The sequence below is a fragment of the Panthera uncia genome, assembly GCF_023721935.1.
Source record: "Panthera uncia isolate 11264 chromosome A1 unlocalized genomic scaffold, Puncia_PCG_1.0 HiC_scaffold_17, whole genome shotgun sequence".
NCBI classification, from domain to species: Eukaryota; Metazoa; Chordata; class Mammalia; order Carnivora; family Felidae; genus Panthera; species Panthera uncia.
The window spans coordinates 58189713-58209017 of NW_026057577.1; the positions used below are offsets into that span (position 1 = coordinate 58189713).

Consider the following 19305-nt stretch of genomic DNA (forward strand, 5'->3'; position numbering starts at 1 on the left):
CGCCTCCTCATTCAATAACCTTGTATCCTGGCCTTTGACAAATATTTGTGCATGAATGGAATTCTTAGGGGCCAACTCTGGTGACTTAAGTGGGTAACGGTGCATGATCCCAGACAAGAGAGAGATAAATCAGGGTCGGAACCCCTCGATGCGAGCGAGGGGGGTGAGGTGGGGGGGCGGGGGTACCGTGCATTGGTAGGTTAGAAACCTGAGCGAGTGGCAACCTCGTTATTTTATTTTACTTGTCTGTTTGCTCACCAATTTGAGAGAACAATCTCGATCCTCTCCTCCACAGGGCAAGTTCCCAGCGAGCCGCGGGACTCAATAAAAAAGCTGGGGGGGCGTGTTCCCATGCGCAAGGCCAGCGTTGGACGCGCCAAGGCTGGGGAAACCCACCCCGCGCCCAGAACAGGATATAAAGAGCCTGGCTGCGGCGGTGGGGGCAGCTCCCGGTTTCGCGCGGGGTAAAGCTCCTTTCGTCTGTCCGCATCCGTGCCTACTATCCACCGGACACCTCGAAAATGGCACCCGTTGGGGGCAAAAAGGCCAAGAGGGTGAGTCTACAGGGGACCCGAGGGCGCTCTCCATCCCAGCGGTGGCTCTGAGGCTCGACCCACCGGCCCCGCGCCCCAGCGTCAGGAAGTGCAGAGGGGTCCCCAGAGCCCGGCTGTGACCAGAAGGTGCTCTCAGAATTTCTCGGGCAGGACCCCAAGGTGCCTCTGAGCTCCCCCCAACACCCCTGCCCATATCCAGAGCGCGCCCTAGATCTACGTGACCCGGGGGGACACCCCCAGAGCTCCAAGACTCCCAACGTTTTCTGAGTCCCGCACCAGAGCACTACCTCAGAGGTGTGGCTCCTAGACCCACAGGCACGACTTCTCTTCCCGACATTGGTGGGACTAGGGAGCTCCTGGTGGCTTCCGGCTCCCCTGGCCACCCCGCGTCACTGCCCGCGCCGCCGGGCGCGCCCCTCTGCGCCCTGCGTGGGCAGGCCAGGGAGGCGCGCGGCCGCGGCTGCCAGACCGTTTCGTGCCCGCGCCTCGACGGGTGCAGCGGGGCCCCGGGGCCGCCTACCTGCCGCGTTTTGGGGCACGCCGCCGTCCGGGTCCCGCCGCAGCCCCAAGGCTCACTCGTTGGGTGGGCCATGGTAAGTTTGCACCCGCAGTGCGATTTCTGCGATCACAATAAAATCAACCATTCAAGCCTCGGGAAAAAAAAATGGGCACAGGGGCTGTAAGGTATTGAGTAAGGGCTGTTAAAAAGATTGAAAAACCAAAACCCAGCAACTGCACCACCTGATTAACGACAAGCCTATCTCTTTCCTAGTTGGGATGAGCGTTCCAGTCCAGACTGTCTGCCTTGGGCTAGTTTGGGGAGTGGGGGGGAGGGGTGGATGGATAGATGGATGGAGGAACAGACGGACTGTGGGACTATGGTTGGGGCTGGAGGGAGGAAGCAATATACTTGACCCTTGGGTGTCAAAGTACCCTGCCCCCACCTGGCTGACAGAGGGCCCCAGGGACTGACAGACAGATGGGGCCAGGCCAAATGTAGGGGCTGTTAGAATAAAACTAGCTTTCACCATTTTAAGAATGTGTGCTTAAGTATTCATTTGAGGCTTTACAATAAAATATTTTCACTTAATCCTTCTGTAGCTATTTCTTCAAAGATAACATCCTCCCACCACATTCTTCAAAACTCTTATTGTGCTCTGAAAGACCCTCACCCCTAGCACATGTATACACATATTTTCATATTTTCATTATACGAGCATTCTGGATTTATAAATACATGTACTTTCTGTGAATTCTAAAGAAATCACACTTCTCAAGAATACCATAGCAAAAGTACTAAAAATAGAAAATTGTCTCAAACTCAAGTAACTCCCTTCCTTTGCCCCACACCCCCATCTGTAATTTTAGGGCATCCTAGAACGTTTAAATGCTGGAGAAGTTGTGATTGGAGATGGAGGGTTTGTCTTTGCACTGGAGAAGAGGGGCTATGTGAAGGCAGGCCCCTGGACCCCAGAAGCCACAGTGGAACACCCAGAGGCAGGTTGGTGCATATAGCTCTCTTCTAAGTTCTCATAAAAGAATGCGACATCGACCAGTGTAGGAGCATGCCATCAAACACAGACATTCGTGGCACATTGTCCAACATTCATTATTGCCTGCTGGGCACTGTGCTAGGCATGTAAGTATAGATTCACAGGTTGGATGATCGCAATGGCCCTTCCTGTGGCTGTCACCTGTGTTTGCCTCTTGGTTCCTGCCCCTCGCTCTAGGTGAGTGTAGAACCTGGCTCACTGCTTTCCTCTCTGCCCTTCCCTCCCTCACCACTTGGGGTGAGTTCAGTGTCCATGCAGATGATCTGTCCAGAACTCTTCCTGTTAGTGCCTTGATCTCATCTCCAGTTGAACGTTTCCTCCACCCTCCACCTCAGCAATGCACTCCTAGACCTTGCCATCACCCCTAGCTGTCTGCTTTGGAAATCTCAATTACGAGGGCCCCATTTTCTAACCACCACCTTCTTTCTATCTTTCCTGCCGACTCTAATTCTCCCACTCCTCAGCCTCACCAAGATTCTCAGTCCTTCATCCCTTCCATGTCAGCATTTATTATCTATTCTGTCCCCATGTGTTCATCCCCCCTCCTTACCCACTTTAAGTTCCATGGCACAGCATCACTCACTGTCTGGTAGATAAGCCCTCCTCCATTGTACGTTTGCCAACTAGTTAAATGCATTATATACTAGCCCCATCCTATTTAAGTTCAACTATCTACCTGCCCTGCACCCATACCCATGTACCTTATTCTCACTTTACTCTTTTGACCACAGATCTCTTACGGGGACATACAAAGAGGGGAGGTGAGATGGAACATGAGGGAGATAATGCTGTCTTACAAGGCTTCTGCATCAACCTAAAGCAAGGGGGAAGACTTCATTTATTTTTTTTTAATGTGTATTTATTTATTTTGAGAGAGAGTGAGAGCAGGGGAGGATCAGAGACAGAGAGAGAGAGAGAGAGAGAGAGAGAGAGAGAAAGAAGGAATCCCAAGCAGGCTCCACACTGTCAGCACAGAGCCCAGTGCGAGGCTCTATCCTCAGAACCGTGAAATCATGACCTGAGCCAAAATCAAGAGTCAAACCTTAACCAACTGAGCCACTCAGGTGCCCCAAACATTAATCTTTGAAAGAGAGAAATGGGCCACTTCTGCAGTCCCAGAGAGTTCAGGGAGGAATCTGGGTTTTTAAGGTTATGAGTGAATCCACCCATATGTCTTCACCCCAATCTCAGGGTCCTTTGTCTTCCTGATCAGACCCTGACTGTGGCAGTAGAAGCCTTCTGTGGTTGATGATTCAACCTCTCTGACTCTCTGCTCCCTGTATAATTTAGTCCTGGGCCAGATCCTCAGCTTTTCTGCTTGCTATAGCTACAAGAGGTGTTTCTTTATATACCACCCAGGAGATCCTCAGACTTTCAGACGTTGTCTTGAACTGGTGATGAATCACCCTTAACCTTTCATTGCCTTTCTCCAGTATGTTGGTGGTACCCAACAATAGCCATCCGATTCTAAAGTCTTTATAATTACTACTTCCTCTGAACCTCTCAAACATTTGAGATAGTACACCTGGTAGTACATTCCCGTCTAAGGGCATCTCATTCTAGTTCACCACAGGTGCAAGTTTTTAAACAATTGTACCACTAGAGCATGCTGGGAACTCTGTCGCCCATGATGAGCTAGGTACTCATTACCAGCTGGCCAGAAGTGGAGATTTGTGCTCAGGAGTTTTAATGAGGAGTGCATTTATGAAATAACACTTCTAAGGGAGTGAGGGAAGCAGGATTGGGCAGAGGGAGGAATTACACTGTAATGCAGTTGTAACAGAGGCTTTGGCCAATTCCTCAGGAAGCTCTGGAGTTGGACAGGTGCTTCGGAGTACCCCCAAATTGAGACCGGGGAGCTGGATCTTTGTTCTCTCCTTACCAATAGACCAAGCTTTGCATGCGAACTATCAACCCTCTCCTCTTGTAGGAGAGAGCTTAGGCCCTGGGCAAAGAAGCACCCTTTGGCTTAGGGCACTTCCTAGAGAAGGTCTCAGAGGACAGCTAACAGTAGTCAACACTGTGAAAGAAGTGGACTCTTTCAGAGGAAACTGGAGGAAAATTTCTTGTGAATATTATACAGATTGAACAGTTGTCTTTAATGTTTATTAAAGAGCATATTTCAGTGAACTCAGTGATAAGGGATAGAAACTAACAAAGCATATAAACTGAGAGACAGTACAGCTTTACAATTAAGCATACCGATTTTGGATTCAGGCTAATTGAATCAAATTTTGACAGCCACTAGGCTGTGTGACCTTGGGGAAATTACTTAGCTTCTCTGGGACTCAGATTCCTCTTCTATAAAACTGAGATAATATTGACATCTACTTCAAAGGTTATAAGAATTAAATAAGTTGTATATAAAGTCTTTAAAATAGTGCCTGATGCATGTTAAACACTACAAGTATTAACTATTATTAAATTCATTGTTTCTTCTCTTGATAATATCTTATATAATATCTAGATAATAACTTCTCTATTTCTGCTAGAGAAGTACAGAAATTTTGTGTTCAAATCACACTATCCTGAAATAGTATTCAAAGGAAGAGGGCTATAGTCACACTGTTAAACCCAGCAAATATACACAACTTTCATATTTCCAAATAAATGTAGAAATAATGCTGTGTTCTACCCCTGAAGGAAGGAAGAAGGAAGGGAGGGAGGAATTCAGTAGGCTCGGGAAGCTAAAACAGCAGTAGTCCTCAAATTTTTATTGTACCAGCAGTCGGTTAAAAATTATAGGTTCCCAGCCTCCACTTAGACATTTGGATCTATTAGGTCTGTGAGTGGGTCCAGGAACCTGCATATTTATAATTGACCCCAGGTGATAGCAAGGTGAACCATGCTTTGGGAAGCATTGCCATTAAAGGGTTTTAAGGAACACAATGGAATAATTAAGATACAAGAATGAGGTTTTAAAATACATCTATGGTCTGTTTCTTATTTTATTTTTTAATGTTTATTTATTTTTAAGAGAGAGAGACAGAGTGCGAGCAGGGGCAGAGCAGAGAGAGAGGGAGACACAGAATCTGAAGCAGGCTCCACACTCTGAGCTGTCAGCAGGGCTCGAACCCACAAACCATGAGATCATGACCTGAGCTGAAGAAGTCAGACGCTTAAACGAGTGAACCACCCAGGCGCCCCTCTATGGTTTGTTTCTTAAGGTCAGCTTGCTGGGTTAAACTCAATGAAATATTTCTTGAGCCAAGCTGATATTAATGATAAGCTACCTTTGTGCAAACTCTGCCATGTAAATAAAAGAAGGCTTTTATTTAAACCACAAGCTTTGAGGGGCGCCTAGATGGCTCAGTTGGTTAAACGTCGACTTTGGCTCAGGTCCTGATCTTACGGTTTGTGAGTTTGAGCTCTATGTCCGGCTCTGTGCTGACAGCTCAGAGCCTGGAGCCTGCTTCGGATTCTGTGTCTCCCTCTCTCTCTTCCCCTTCCCTGCTCACATTCTGTCTCTCTCAAAAATAAATAAACATTAAAAAAAATTTTTTAAACCACAAGCTTCAATTTTATAAGTCACATTTTTTTTTAAGTTATGCATTAGAGGAGTTCGAGAGAAACTGCTCTGATATTGATTTTACTTTTATTAGTGCAGAAACAACATGTTTATCACTTGGCCCTCTGTTTCTTGAGTTTTTTTGTCTTATTTTAAGTGGACTAATTCTCCTACTAAAGTCTATGCCAAAAATTGTGGTTCTTGTACCCAGTGGAATTAGCAAAGAATTAAGGTTTGCTGGATCTGGAGTGGCATAGGGAATCTGAATCCATATTAATTGCCCCCATGTGAGTCTAAGTGGGGTTATGCTTTTGAGAAGCTCTGCAGCTTTAAGAAGCATAGAAGAATATCAAATTGATTAAGAGCAAGGAGTTGGGTCACTGCCTTCTGGCAAAATTTAACAAAAGGGTATAAAACGCAGTGTAAAATATACATATACACAATTTGCCCGCTATTCCAGGGTTTCTTTTTTTTAACTATTTTTTTTTTGTAATGTGTATTTATCTTTGACAGAGACAGAGACAGAATGCAAGCGGGTTAGGGGCAGAGAGAGAGGGAGACACAGAATCCGAAGCAGGCTCCAGGCTCCGAGCTGTCAGCACAGAGCCTGACGCGGGGCTTGAACTCACCAGCTGTGAGATCACGACCGGAGCCGAAGTCGGACGCTCAACCAACTGAGCCACCCAGGCACCCCTATTCCAGGGTTTTTAAACAGAGTTTCTAAAAATCCACCCAAGGACCCCCTGGGTAGATTTCCCAATTATAAGCCATCTCATCCTAGTGTATGGGAAACCCCATCTATAGGCCCTTCACCCTGCTCCAACCACAGCAGCTCTGTGTTTGATTGATAAACAGGGACTGTGTATGAAGTGTTAATTGGTTCCTTTTGCTAATTAAAACAAGTTTTAGTGGCGCCTGGGTGGCTAAGTCACTTAAGTCTCCAACTCTTGGTTTCAGTTCAGGTCATGATCTCACAGTTGGTGGGTTCAGTCTGCACATGGAGCCCTGCCCGTCCGGCTCCACACTGACAACACGGAGCCTGCTTGGGATTCTCTCGCTCTCAGAATAAATAAACTTCAAAAAACAAAAAAGAAAAACAAAACAAGTTTGAAGTTTCCTCATTTAAGCAAGCTTCTAAGTTCCCACTCAGGACTAGAGTTTCCAGGCTTAGAAACCCATTTTCTGAAATTCAAAAGCTCTTTTGCTTCACTTTTTGGCTCACTGAAAAACAAAACTGAGCTTCCTATGTTCTCTGCCCTCTACTAGGTAGCTAGGATGCAAAGACACCAGACTCCTCTTCCATAAAGGGCTAAGGGCTCCAGTGTCCTAATAATTTCCTAGCCTCTAATGCAGTCCCTCCCAGACCTTTTGACTTTTAACCTTCTTACTTTTAAAGGCCTCTGAAATGTCAAAATAGATTTCAGGGGCTGACACAGGATTGCTGACTTCTTACTTTGCCCAGTTGATTCTCCTGACAAAAACGAACACCTGTGAAGTCTCACGATCATTTTATAAAAACAGCATTTTGGGGCACCTGGATGGCTCAGTCAATTGAGCATGCAACTCTTGATTTCGGCTCAGGTCATGATCCCTGGGCCATGGGATTGAGCCCCACATTGGGGCTCCATGCTGAGTGTGGAGCCTGCTTAAGATTCTCTCTGCCCCTCTCCCTGGCTCACACTCTCTCTAAGATAAACAAATAGGGTTGCCTGGGTGGGTGTCAGTTGAGTGTCCAACTTTGGCTCAGGTCCTGGTCTTGTGGTTCATGGTTCTTGAGTTCGGGTACCATGTGCAACTTATTGCTGTCATTGGAGCCTGCTTCAGACCCTCCACCCTCTTCCCTCTGTCTGCCCTCACCTGTGGGCACTCTCACCTGAGAGGCTCCTGTGCACTCTCTATCTCAAAAATAAAACAAAATATCAGCATCATAAATAGATAGATAGATAGATAGATAGATAAAATAGAGCATTTTCCCAGTCATAGTCTTTATTTTTATTTCCCAAAATAAAGTAGAGCATTTTGGTGGTTTTCAACAAAACTGCAGATAAGAATCAGTTGGAGAAACACACACACACAAAATCTATGCCCTGCCCCCACAGCGATTAAATTAGAATATTTGCGAATTTGGCCCTAGCATCCATTGGTTTTAAAAAGCTTGCAGAGTGTCTAATGGGGAACCAGAGTTTAGGACTACTATTTAAAGCAAAGGTAGTTCCTTAAAATGAGTTTATTTGATCAAATGGGGGGGAAAGCCCCATATTTTCTTTAGCCTGTAAAAACTATTCATCCACAGACGTATGCTTGGGAACCTTGCTCCAATTCTTAGTCCACTCTACTACCAAAATTATCTTTCAAAAACAGTGAACCAATAACATCATTCAATTGCTTACAAACTGCTGGTGTTTCTCCGAACCTGTGGTCTGCAGCCCAGACTCCTTAGGATGATGTTCTAGGCCCTTGGTACTCTGTCAGCCGGCCCACCTCTCCACCTGCCTCTCCTACTACTTCTCTTATACATCCTCAACTCCAGCTTCTCAGACTACGTGCTGCACCCCCAAATGCCAAGCCTACTCCTGCCTCCTTTTTGTTCAAGCCCTTACCTCTGTAGGGAATGCCTTTCCCCACTTTCTCTGCCCAGCAAAAATGTTCAAATGATGATTCCTCCCTTGTGGGATCTCCCTCTTCCCTTCACCGCACGTGCATCGTAGAAATAATCTCTTCTTCTTAACGAGAGACCCCAGAGCTATCTCTCAGCCCCCAGCATGCACCAATGCCCAGCAACCAGGAATGTGAGCAGATGTTTTCACATCTGTTTATGTGATAGCCTTTTGAGAACATCACGGGTGATAAACTGATAGTAATTAATACCTCTCCTCATTTAATCTCCCAGTTCGCCAGCTTCATCGAGAGTTCCTCAGAGCTGGATCCAATGTCATGCAAACCTTCACCTTTTATGCAAGTGAAGACAAGCTGGAGAACAGGGGAAACTATGTTGCAGAGAAAATATCCGTGAGTAAAACCATACATGGCATTCTTAGAAGGGCCTAGTAGACACATGTGTCATCACAGAAGTTCTTGTAGAGAAAAATGTTGCGCCGCTTCAGGGTTTTTAGATAATACAGAAATGAGATATGTGTGAACAACTCTTCTAGGTTTTAGCTGGAGTCCTCAAAAGTGACAGAAAAGCATTTAATGAAGCAGGTCAAAGAAGGGGGTGGTTAATGATGAGCGATTCTCTCAGTCTCCTAAGTTGCTGAGAGGGTAACCTAACAAATTCTTACACCCTTAAAGGTTTTTAATGTGGCACAGTGTAGGGGAAGGGTCAAAGGCACAAGGGGGCAGTGACCCTGGAATCTTCCTGGCTCAGCTATAATCAACCTTGTTGTGTTGGGCAAACCATTCAACTATGCCATCAAAGCGACAACTTCTTGATCCCTAAAATGAAAAAGAAGTTCCAACATTCCATGAGTCTGTGTGACTTACAGCACCGGGGTTTAGTGAAGACAAGTGTCAATTTTTAATGCCTACGTAATTAGAAAATACCTTGTGATTATCTGTTAATTAAGAAAATACATAATGACAAAAAGTCATGAATTCTGTCATCATTTTAATGATGTCATCATCAACATCGTCATCACCACTATTTGCTAGATATTTCTCTAAGTGCAGCTTAGGCATTAGAAGATACCAGATCCTTTTATTTAAGATTTTTACCCTCTCCCAGATCATTAGTATGTAATATCCTATATGCTATCATTGGATTTATTGTTTTCATTACTACTATTGGTGTTGTTACTGCAAATGGTTCAACTTGGTAATATGAACTATTCTGTCCCTGTTATTTTCTAGAATAAAATCTCTATTGTAACATACAACTGAGATGTGGATATTTGAATAATAATTTGGTTTCAACTTCACATGAAAATGTTGATATATCATATAATCATCCATTTTAGGGGCAGAAAGTCAACGAAGCTGCTTGTGACATTGCCCGGCAAGTGGCTGATGAGGGAGATGCTTTGGTGGCAGGAGGTGTGAGCCAGACGCCTTCGTACCTTAGTTGCAAGAGTGAAGCTGAAGTTAAGAAAGTATTTCAGCAACAGTTAGAGGTCTTTTTGAAGAAGAATGTGGATTTCTTGATTGCAGAGGTAAACGAAGATATCACCAAAGATGAGACATAGACGCTTAGTACATTTTCTCTACCTTTTGCTTTTGTGGGGAGCAGGGGAGATTAGGTTCCAATCATGGCTAGCAATATTTAGTATTAAAATCTTTTTTCCAATTTAAGCTTTCTAGTGAATTTGATTCACTTAATCTAATAAAGTGTTCTTCAAACCTTTTGACTGCAATTCACAGTCATCAACGGTCTGTGGCATTTAAAAAATGCTAATGGGTCACACTCAAAATGTGAAGATGATTCAACTAGTGATAATTATTAAGCAGTAAAACACGTTTTCTAACTGGGGAGAAACAAGAATAAAAGTACGTCAACCTGATCTTATTTCAGTATTTTGAACATGTGGAAGAGGCTGTGTGGGCAGTCGAAGCCTTGAAAGCATCCGGGAAACCTGTGGCAGCTACCATGTGCATCGGCCCAGAGGGAGATTTGCATGGCGTCAGCCCTGGCGAGTGTGCAGTGCGCCTTGTTAAAGCAGGTGATGACGCATTTTGACCAGTTTGCAATTAGTGAGTCTTTTAAAATTACGTAAGGGACACCTGGGTGGCTCAGTTGGTTATGAGTTCTACTTCCGCTCAGGTCATGATCTCACTGTGTGGTTCCTGGGTTGGAACCCGCATGAGCCTCTGGGCTTTGAGCCCGCAAAGCCTGCTTCGGATCCCCCGCCTCCCTCTCTCCCTGCCCCTCCCCCAAACTGGCTTTCACACACACATTCTTTCTTGCTTTCAAAAAATAAAATAAACAAATAATAAAATTACATACAAATGTAGGTCCACCTGTTAGTCCTATATACTACTTTTGCTTAAAGGAAAACAAAATTTGCTCTTCTAGGAGTATTGATAATAATATTGAGTCCAAAAGAGAAAAAAGTAAAATAAAGTAAGAAGTACACACACCAGCCTTTTCAAAGGGGCCACTAGACCTACACTGAAGGTTTAATACCTAGAAATGAGAAGAGTTTCAGTAAATCAAAAGGAGCATTAGAAAAACATGTTTTATTTTAAACCTAAATTGAGGCCTTTAAACACATACAAAAAGCAAAGCATATCAGACTTAAAAGTTCAGTTGTTTTCTTTGCCAGAGTTTTTCCATTTTCGTAAATTACTGATATGCTTCGCTTTTTGTAATCGGTATAATGAACTTAAAATAATTTGGTATGAAATACTGACTAACTTATCTTTTTCAATAATTTCCATTCCTAACATTGGGTTTCATTTCAATTAGGGAAAACTCACAAAATGTTTTCAAAGCTGCCTCACTTTATTATTCTTTTTAATGTTTATCTTTGAGAGAGAGAGAGAGAAGGCAGGCGAGCTGGGGAGGGGCAGAGAGAATCCAAAGCAGGCTCCAGGCTCTGAGCTGTCAGCACAGGGCCCAACGTGGGGCTTGAAGCCACGAACCTCGAGACCATTACCCAGGCCGAAGTCAGACACCCAACCCACTGAGCCACCCAGGCGCCCGTCAAAGCTGCCTCATTTTAAATGCAAGGCATAGCTCAGGGTCAGTGGAAGAGTCCAACTCACTCTGAGGAACAGAGACACTACGTTTGGCCACGTTTCATTTCTGATTTTTATCCAACTCCTGATATTTCATAAAAGTCACTTCATACTTGTCATTAACAATAACAATTATTTAGATTTAGGAATGAGGCTATATAATCCTAAATTTTGGGGGGGGAATATGACAATGGGGGGGGGGAGGAGAAGCAAGTTAACTTGTTTCAAAAAGATCAGAAGAGGCTTTCATGACCCCTATTGTTAATTGGCAGAGATTCGTGACCTGCATCTAATTCTGCCCCCACCATTCCATTCAAGGTAGATGGCCATGGTGCTTGACATCACTGTGCCACTTATCTCTTTTGTGTATCGCTTTAATGTCTGACTCACTAGACTGTAAGGTCAAAGAAGGCAGAGACTGTGTCTGTCTGGCTCAGCACTGAGTGCCCTGTGCCTAGCACAGCACCTGGCACAAAATAGGTCCTTAATTAATATCAGCCTAATAACTCCAGTCCATCTTCCAATGTTAGCTCAAATTCTACCTCCACATCCCTATACATCACCACACATACCCCAAGTAAACACTCCCTCCTCTCAGCAACTAGAACACTTTCTACTTACACCACTCATTTGGAATATCCTCAGTGAGCATCTTCTAATCTGTGAGAACATTATTAGGGTTCTGTAGTGAAATATATTTAGAAAGTGCTGTGTTAAATCAAGTCACACAGGTCTCTTTACTACAGAATTTCTCAGAGCCTTAGTGCTCGCTTAGGCGGTGCATATACTTAAAATTGGAAAAATACACAGAATTTCTCAGAGCCTTTGATATGTTTGTGTATAGCAGCAGTCTCCAAGAAGGGGATATAGGAAACAGCTACTTCCTCACGAGTGACCATAGAGCCTTGTTTTCAGGGAGCAAACCTAAGGAAGCCCTTTGTGTCAAACCTTATGAAACCCTTGGTGTCAGGGACCATGTCCTATATTTATATTTCTCTATAATCCCTTAAAAGGACTCTTATACCTAATAGATATCCAAGAGGTAACCAACATAGGATTAATTCATTAGTGTAATGAGGTCAAACAAGGAAAGAGAAACTCTGGCAGCAGAACATCCAAAAAAAGAAGATGATGATGATGATGATGATGATGATGATGAAGAAGAAGGAGGAGGAGGAGGAGGAGGAGGAGGAGGAGGAGGAGGGGAAAGAGGAGAAGAAGGAGAAGGAAAAGAAGAAGCAGCAGAAGAAAGAAAGAAAGAAAGAAAGAAAGAAAGAAAGAAAGAAAGAAAAAAGAAAGTAAAGGTAGTCAAGATCCAAGTGAAGATATTAAGTAAGCTGTTGAATATTTAAGTCTGGGACCCAAAGGAGAGGTCACGGTTAGAGAGAAATTTGGAGAGTTCTGGATATAGATCATACTGAAAGCCCTGGGACTGGAAAGGAAATGTAGGAGAAAAGATGGCCCACTGGGGCCCTAGGACATTGCAAGATTGAAAGGTTTAACCTTGAGGGGGTTGGCACCTAACGCCCAAAGAAAGCAGCCAGTGAGGTAGGAGCACCACTGAGAGAGCATGAGAAGCCAAGAGAAGGGGAGTGTTGATGAAGGAGGGGATGGCCCACTAGGATGATGCTGCCCAGACATTGCATCAGATGAGAACAGAGGGACAACAACTGGATTTGGTAAGATCAAGGTCACTGGTGCTCTTGAACAAAAAACTGATTCAGAGAAATAACAGGAGGGAGGATTGGAACAAGAATGAAGGAGCAAACTGCAGACCCAGCCCAGTGAAAACCGCTGAGATGCTTGCCCCTGAACGCTGGATGCCGTGGCTTGTGGCATAGGCTTAGCTGCTCCCAGAATCTGGATTAGTGATATTTTTAAATTGGCCTGATGAAAGGGAACACTGATCTTCAAGTGAGTGGTATGGTAACCACGAGCTGGGAGTGTTAAAAAATTATTGTGTCAAGATTGAAAAGTTGACTTCTAAAATTCGTAGTTAAAAAAAAAACAACCTCTAATAATGATTTTTTGGAAAAAAGATGGACAGCCAAGTGTACATAAATGACACTTCAGTTGTAACAGATTCTTCACAACACTTTTCCCAGAAAGCCCTTGCTGCCTGTTAGTAATCATTCCCATGCAGAAGTAAGCTAGGTTCGCAAGGAAGCAAGAATCAAAGGCTGTATTTGTAATTGACTGTTTCAAATAAAAGCTCCTTGATTAAGAGAGGAGAGTTGGGGCCACTGGTTATCTGATAAATCCCTAAAGCTCAGTTGTTCTTCCCACTTGCAGGAGCTTCCATCGTTGGCGTGAACTGCCATTTTGACCCCACAATTAGTTTACAAACAGTGAAGCTCATGAAAGAAGGCTTGGAGGCTGCCCGACTGAAAGCCCACCTGATGAGTCAGCCCTTGGCCTACCACACTCCTGACTGCAACAAGCAGGGATTTATTGATCTACCAGAATTCCCCTTTGGTAAGACAGACATTTTATAAATTATCTCAATGTCTTGATGTTTGACAAATTCCACATCTATAGCCATAGAGCTTTGTCACAGCAAAGAAATGGCAGCATATCTCATCTCTTGCCCTCAGTGTCTCTCCCTGCAGCCAAAAGCCCTTTGATATTTGACCACAGTAGAAGGAAAAGATGGAACCGACAAGCAAAAAAGATCTCTGAACCTTTTAGCTGTAGGCTGGTAAAAAGGATGCCCTTCTGGGTGCGATCAGCAAAGACTTTGGTTCTGGTTCCAGCTCCGTCGCCGAGTTATGTAACCTTAGCAAAACCACTTAGTTCTAAACCTTAATTTTCTCATCAGAAGAATTAAAAGGATGGACCGGGTTATGTCCAAGTTACTTTTCCCCTGTTCTTGAGGGCAAGGAGGAGATACCATCACTAGGTTACTGTATAACAACTTTGAATGAAGAGGCTGAGCAGATGCAGGGAGGGAATACTTGGCAGTCTAGGAAAAGGGGTCAAGCATGTGTGGGAAGTCGGGTGTGTCCACCTGAAAATCCAGCCAGAGGGGCACCTGGGTGGCTCAGTCGGTTGGGCGTCCGACTTCGGCTCAGGTCACGATCTCGCAGTCCATGAGTTCGAGCCCCGCGTCGGGCTCTGGGCTGATGGCTCAGAGCCTGGAGCCTGCTTCCGATTCTGTGTCTCCCTCTCTCTCTGCCCCTCCCCCGTTCATGCTCTGTCTCTCTCTGTCTCAAAAATAAATAAAAAACGTTAAAAAAAAAAAAAAAAGAAAAGAAAATCCAGCCAGAGAGATCACCAGCGTCAGAGTTTGGCCAGCTTCTACTCCATTCTAAGGTCCTTAGATACTATATTTTATAGGGACCCTCAGAGAAGTAAGGTATTATAACATAATCCATCTAGAAGAACCATGGATAAAGAATGGCAAAGCGTCTGTGTTATTGGCATAGAACAAATTATCGCAAAATTTAGTGCCTTTAAACAACAAACAGTTATTATATCTCAGAGTTTCTGTGGGTCATGAATTTGGGAGCAGCCTAGCTGGATAGTTTTTGCTCAGCATCCCTTATGAGGTTGCAGTCCAGATACTGGTCAGGTTTGTAGTCCTCTGAAGACCTGATGAGAGCTAGGGAATCTACTTCCAAGCTCCCTCTGTTGGCTGTTGGGAATAGGTATTAGTGTCTTGCTGTTCTATTAAACAGAACTAGAGGCCTCAGTTCCTTAAAATATTGGCCTTACCATTGTGATGCTTGAGTATTCTCACAACATGCAGTTGTTCAAAGAGAACAAGAGAGATTGAGACAGAAACCATAATGCCTTGTATAACCTAGCCTCAGAAGTCACCAACCATGCCTTCTGACCTATTCTATTGGTCTCTCAGACCAACCTGATATGAGAGGGGACTACACAGGGTAAAGACATAAGAGGGCAGGAATCAATGGGAACCATCTTGAAGGTTGGCTATCACAGCATTTAAAAATGGACATGTAAACGCCAATTAGCTAATAATTTTAAAAAGTAAAGAAGCGAATGTTAACAACTTATTTAATTCAGTTCTTGAAAATTACATACTTATTATAGCTATTCATTTTGAATATTTTTTTAAAAAAAGAATTCACTCCATTACTGCAGGACTGGAGCCCAGAGTTGCAACAAGATGGGACATTCAGAAATATGCCAGAGAGGCCTACAAGCTGGGGGTCAGATACATTGGTGGGTGCTGTGGATTTGAGCCCTACCACATCCGGGCGATTGCAGAAGAGCTGGCCCCAGAAAGGGGATTTTTGCCGCCAGCTTCAGAAAAGCATGGCAGCTGGGGAAGTGGTTTGGATATGCACACCAAACCATGGATTAGAGCCAGGTAAGAACCTTTAAACTGTATTTGCCAAACCAAACTCATTTGGATTATGAGTATGTCCAAGTGAGGTCACGACAAAGAGTATAGATAATTTGCTGCATGATGATAAATAATGTTATCCTCCTTAAATTCTTTCATAGAGATGTTTATAAAATAGCCTATGTAGTGATCTCTGGCTTTAGAATATAAGTAATATAAATTGCAATGAAGTGTGATTTCATGTTCTGGGCTAGAACCATGTGGTAGACACTGAACAACATTTCATCAATTGGTTGTTAAGATTTAAGTATGAGTTAGGACACCTGGGTGACTCAGTCCATTGGACATCTGACTCTCGGTTTTAGCTCATCTCATGGTTTGTGAGTTCAAGCCCTGTGCTGAGCCTCGCATTAAGCCCCACGTAGGGCTCCATGCTAAAAGCATGGAGTCTGCTTGGGATTCTCCTCTGCCTCTCTCTCTGCCCTTCCTCTGCTCACTCATGCTGTCTCTCTCTCTCTCTGTCTCTCAAAATAAATAAATAAACTTAAAAATTGTTTTAGTAAAAAGATTTAAGTATAAATTAAATGTAAAAAATATTAATTAAGTGCTTGTTCTGTGCCAACCACAATCTTGGAGCTGGGAATACAGTGGAGAATAAAATAGGTCTTTGCCCTCAGAGCTTACACCCCAGTGGGGGAGATGAACAATAAACAAATATTTTACATTGGGCAATGTGCAAGGCACTGGGAAAATACACATGAAAAGCTGGCTAGAGAATCTCAGTCTACTGGGGAAAATGGGTAAGAAAGCCAATGTATTATACTGCAGTAACTGCTTTGGTAGAGGCACAGATTTAGAAAGTGACAAGAGAAAGGAATGGCCATCTCTGCCAAATAGAAAGATATTTTAGAGGAAGGGATTTTGGGGGGCTGTATTTTGAAGGGCTAAGTAGCCACGAGATAAAGAAGAGGGTGGGGGACGAGCACCAAGCAGAGGGGCAGTTCCACTCCATTCAGCTAATATTGATTGTATACAACTATATCAAGACACGGGTGTGGACACAGAAGTAGCAAGAACAAGGCATAGGCCTGTCCCCAAGGAGTTAACAGACTAGTAGGCAGAGAGACAAACAGGTGAGTTCAAGTTGGCTTAGCAAGTTCAAGTTGGCTTAGCAAGTTCAAGTATGAAGATATGCAAAGGTGCTATGGGATCTGAGCTAATGGCCCAGGAGGGCAAAAGGCAGAGGAGGGTGAATGAAGAATTTCTTTTTTGTGTTTTAAATGTCTATTGATTTATTTTGAGAGAGAAGACGAACAGGGTAGGGAGGTAGTGAAGGAGGGCAGGGGTGGGGGGGGGAGGTAGAGAGAGAGAGAGAGAGAGAGAGAGGAAAGAGAGGATCCCAAGCAGGCTCCATGCCAGAGGGTGGAGCCCCACATGGGGCTTGATCTCACAGTTGTGAGATCATGACCTGAGCAGAAATCAAGAGTAGGACGCTTAACCAACTGAGCCACCCAGGCACCCCATTTGTATGCATATATTTAAAAAAATAATTTCAAAGTAATTTTAGCCTATAGAGCCTTAAAAAAATTGTAGTTCAGATTAATAAATGTGTTTTAATGGACATACTCTCAAGAGTCCAAAGACAGCTCTGTGGAGGTATATTCTAGCTCAGTGACATAGATACAGATGCTCAGGAAGGAGTCTAATGTGTGTTTGTTCACCCAGGGCCAGGAAGGAATACTGGGAGAATCTTCGGATAGCCTCGGGCAGGCCATACAACCCTTCAATGTCAAAGCCTGATGCCTGGGGGGTGACCAAAGGAACAGCTGAGCTGATGCAGCAGAAAGAAGCCACCAGTGAGCAGCAGCTCAGAGAGCTCTTTGAAAAACAGAAATTCAAATCTGCACAGTAACCTCAGTGGAAACCATCTTCAGTGACTTTTATGTTTGGGCCACAGTTCCCCCAAATCAGGAAAAGACAGTTTAAAAGCAATACTTATGTTAATGCTAGGCTACACATAAAACTGGTAGGAGCTGAACAATACAGAACTATAAATAATAGCACTTGACGATTTTAAAAGTATCATTTAGAAATTTACTTACAAGCAAAATAAATAAGAAGTACATCTTAAGCAGTTTCCCTTATACCAAGTATAAGGTATTAGGGAAATCACTGTGGCCAAGGAAAAGTTATTCAGATATTCATTCCTACTTCAAGATGTTTGCAGCCTAGTAAGGAGAATGAGACAGGAGCTGTCATGACAGATAAAGTGCTATAGGGAAGTGACTTCCAAGTCCTTTTGAACATGACCCTTAGTAAGAAACAAAAGTTATCGAATAACCCAGTAAAGCACATACTATACAACCACTGAAATAAAATGTGAGATCCATTTTGGCATTTTCTATTCTATTCCTTTCCATCCTATCTCAGTGATAAAACATGCTAGTTGCGACCCTACAAATTGATTTTATGACCCATTAGTGGGTTTTGACCCACGGTTTGAAAAACAACTGTTATGGAACACTTGAGATATGGGGATTTTGCTAGTTCTTTAAGTTTGTTCTTAGCAAATCACTCATGTGGGACCTGATCAATAAGTATCAAAAGACCAGAATCCTGCTCTCAGAGTTCCAGAGTTGTTCTCTCTCTTTCCTGACCCATTTCTACTGCTAAAAAATGTATAGACCAATGGGGAGGGGAAAGGAGGCATCAGTATCTAGATTTTCTCCATCCTGCTCAAAAATGGATCCACCTAAATGCCTTTAGTCAGTAAGGCTGAGGAACAGTGAGTTTGTATTACATCGGTTGCTTTAAAAAAGGTATAATAGGGGCACCTGGGTGGTTCAGTCAGTTGAGCATCGGACTTCAGCTCAAGTCATGATCTCACAGTTCATAGGTTCAAGCCCCTCAACCGGCTGTGTGCTGACAGCTCAGAGCCTGGAGTCTGCTTCAGATTCTGTGTCTCCCTCTCTCTCTGTCCCTCCCTTGCTGGTGCTCTGTCTCTCTCTCTCTCTCTCTCTCCCAAAAATAAATGAATATTAAAAAAATTTTTGTAAGTATAATAAAGAAAAAAATAGGGATTCTCCAAACTCTTATCCAAGTTGCCTAGATTGAGAACTCTGATATTTTTACATGATAACATCTACTCTCCCATGAGACCTCACGCCTGAAGATGCAAGACATTAGCATAAACATGGCTATTCTCAATGTATGAAAAGTTCATGCTGCTTTCTACACATTCTTGGGCTAGGTGTTTTGAAATGTAATTTCTTCAGCTATTAAAAAAGAAGAGCAGTGAGACTACCTTGATTCTTATTTTCATTCTCTAATTTGCTTAAGTTTTATGTGAAATTTCTATGCATCAGTTTATTCATCTATTTTAAAAAATAACAACCTTCCTACTTCACAAGTATTTGAGTTTTAAAGGAGAAGGCAGCAGTATTTAAGGGGAAAGAAATTTCCGGAATTTTCTTGCTAAGATAATTAGTAATCCATCCTTATCTTCCAGTGCATAGAAATAAAGCCAAAGGAATATGGCTTTCAGAGGCTGCATGTGGTTGAGGTGAAATAAAAGGAGAATGAATGTCATTCAAAAAAATAAATAAATAAAAGTTGCTATCTACCATTTCTCACAAATCAGGTTCGGTATCTCATACTTCATTCATAGTTGATAGAAACTTCTATTCAACTTACTGTTCTATTATA

At 43.4% G+C, this 19305-nt stretch overlaps 1 protein-coding gene across 3 annotated transcripts; it reads left to right on the forward strand.

Annotated features, from left to right (window-relative positions):
* Positions 1-337: 337 nt before the first annotated feature.
* On the forward strand, positions 338-19044 carry BHMT (betaine--homocysteine S-methyltransferase). 3 transcript variants are annotated; one of them, XM_049648577.1, is made up of 8 exons: positions 341-554; positions 1923-2055; positions 8506-8624; positions 9572-9763; positions 10123-10270; positions 13581-13763; positions 15396-15624; positions 17326-19044. In XM_049648577.1, the coding sequence occupies exons 1-8, from the start codon at positions 522-524 to the stop codon at positions 17510-17512; spliced, it is 1224 nt and encodes a 407-aa protein (XP_049504534.1). In that variant the 5' UTR covers positions 341-521; the 3' UTR covers positions 17513-19044. The 3 variants fall into 3 exon arrangements, with proteins under 3 accessions (XP_049504536.1, XP_049504534.1, XP_049504535.1); XM_049648578.1 differs by lacking the exon at positions 341-554 and adding an exon at positions 1064-1147; XM_049648579.1 differs by lacking the exon at positions 13581-13763 and having other exon boundaries at positions 338-554.
* The last annotated feature ends 261 nt before the right edge of the window (positions 19045-19305 follow it).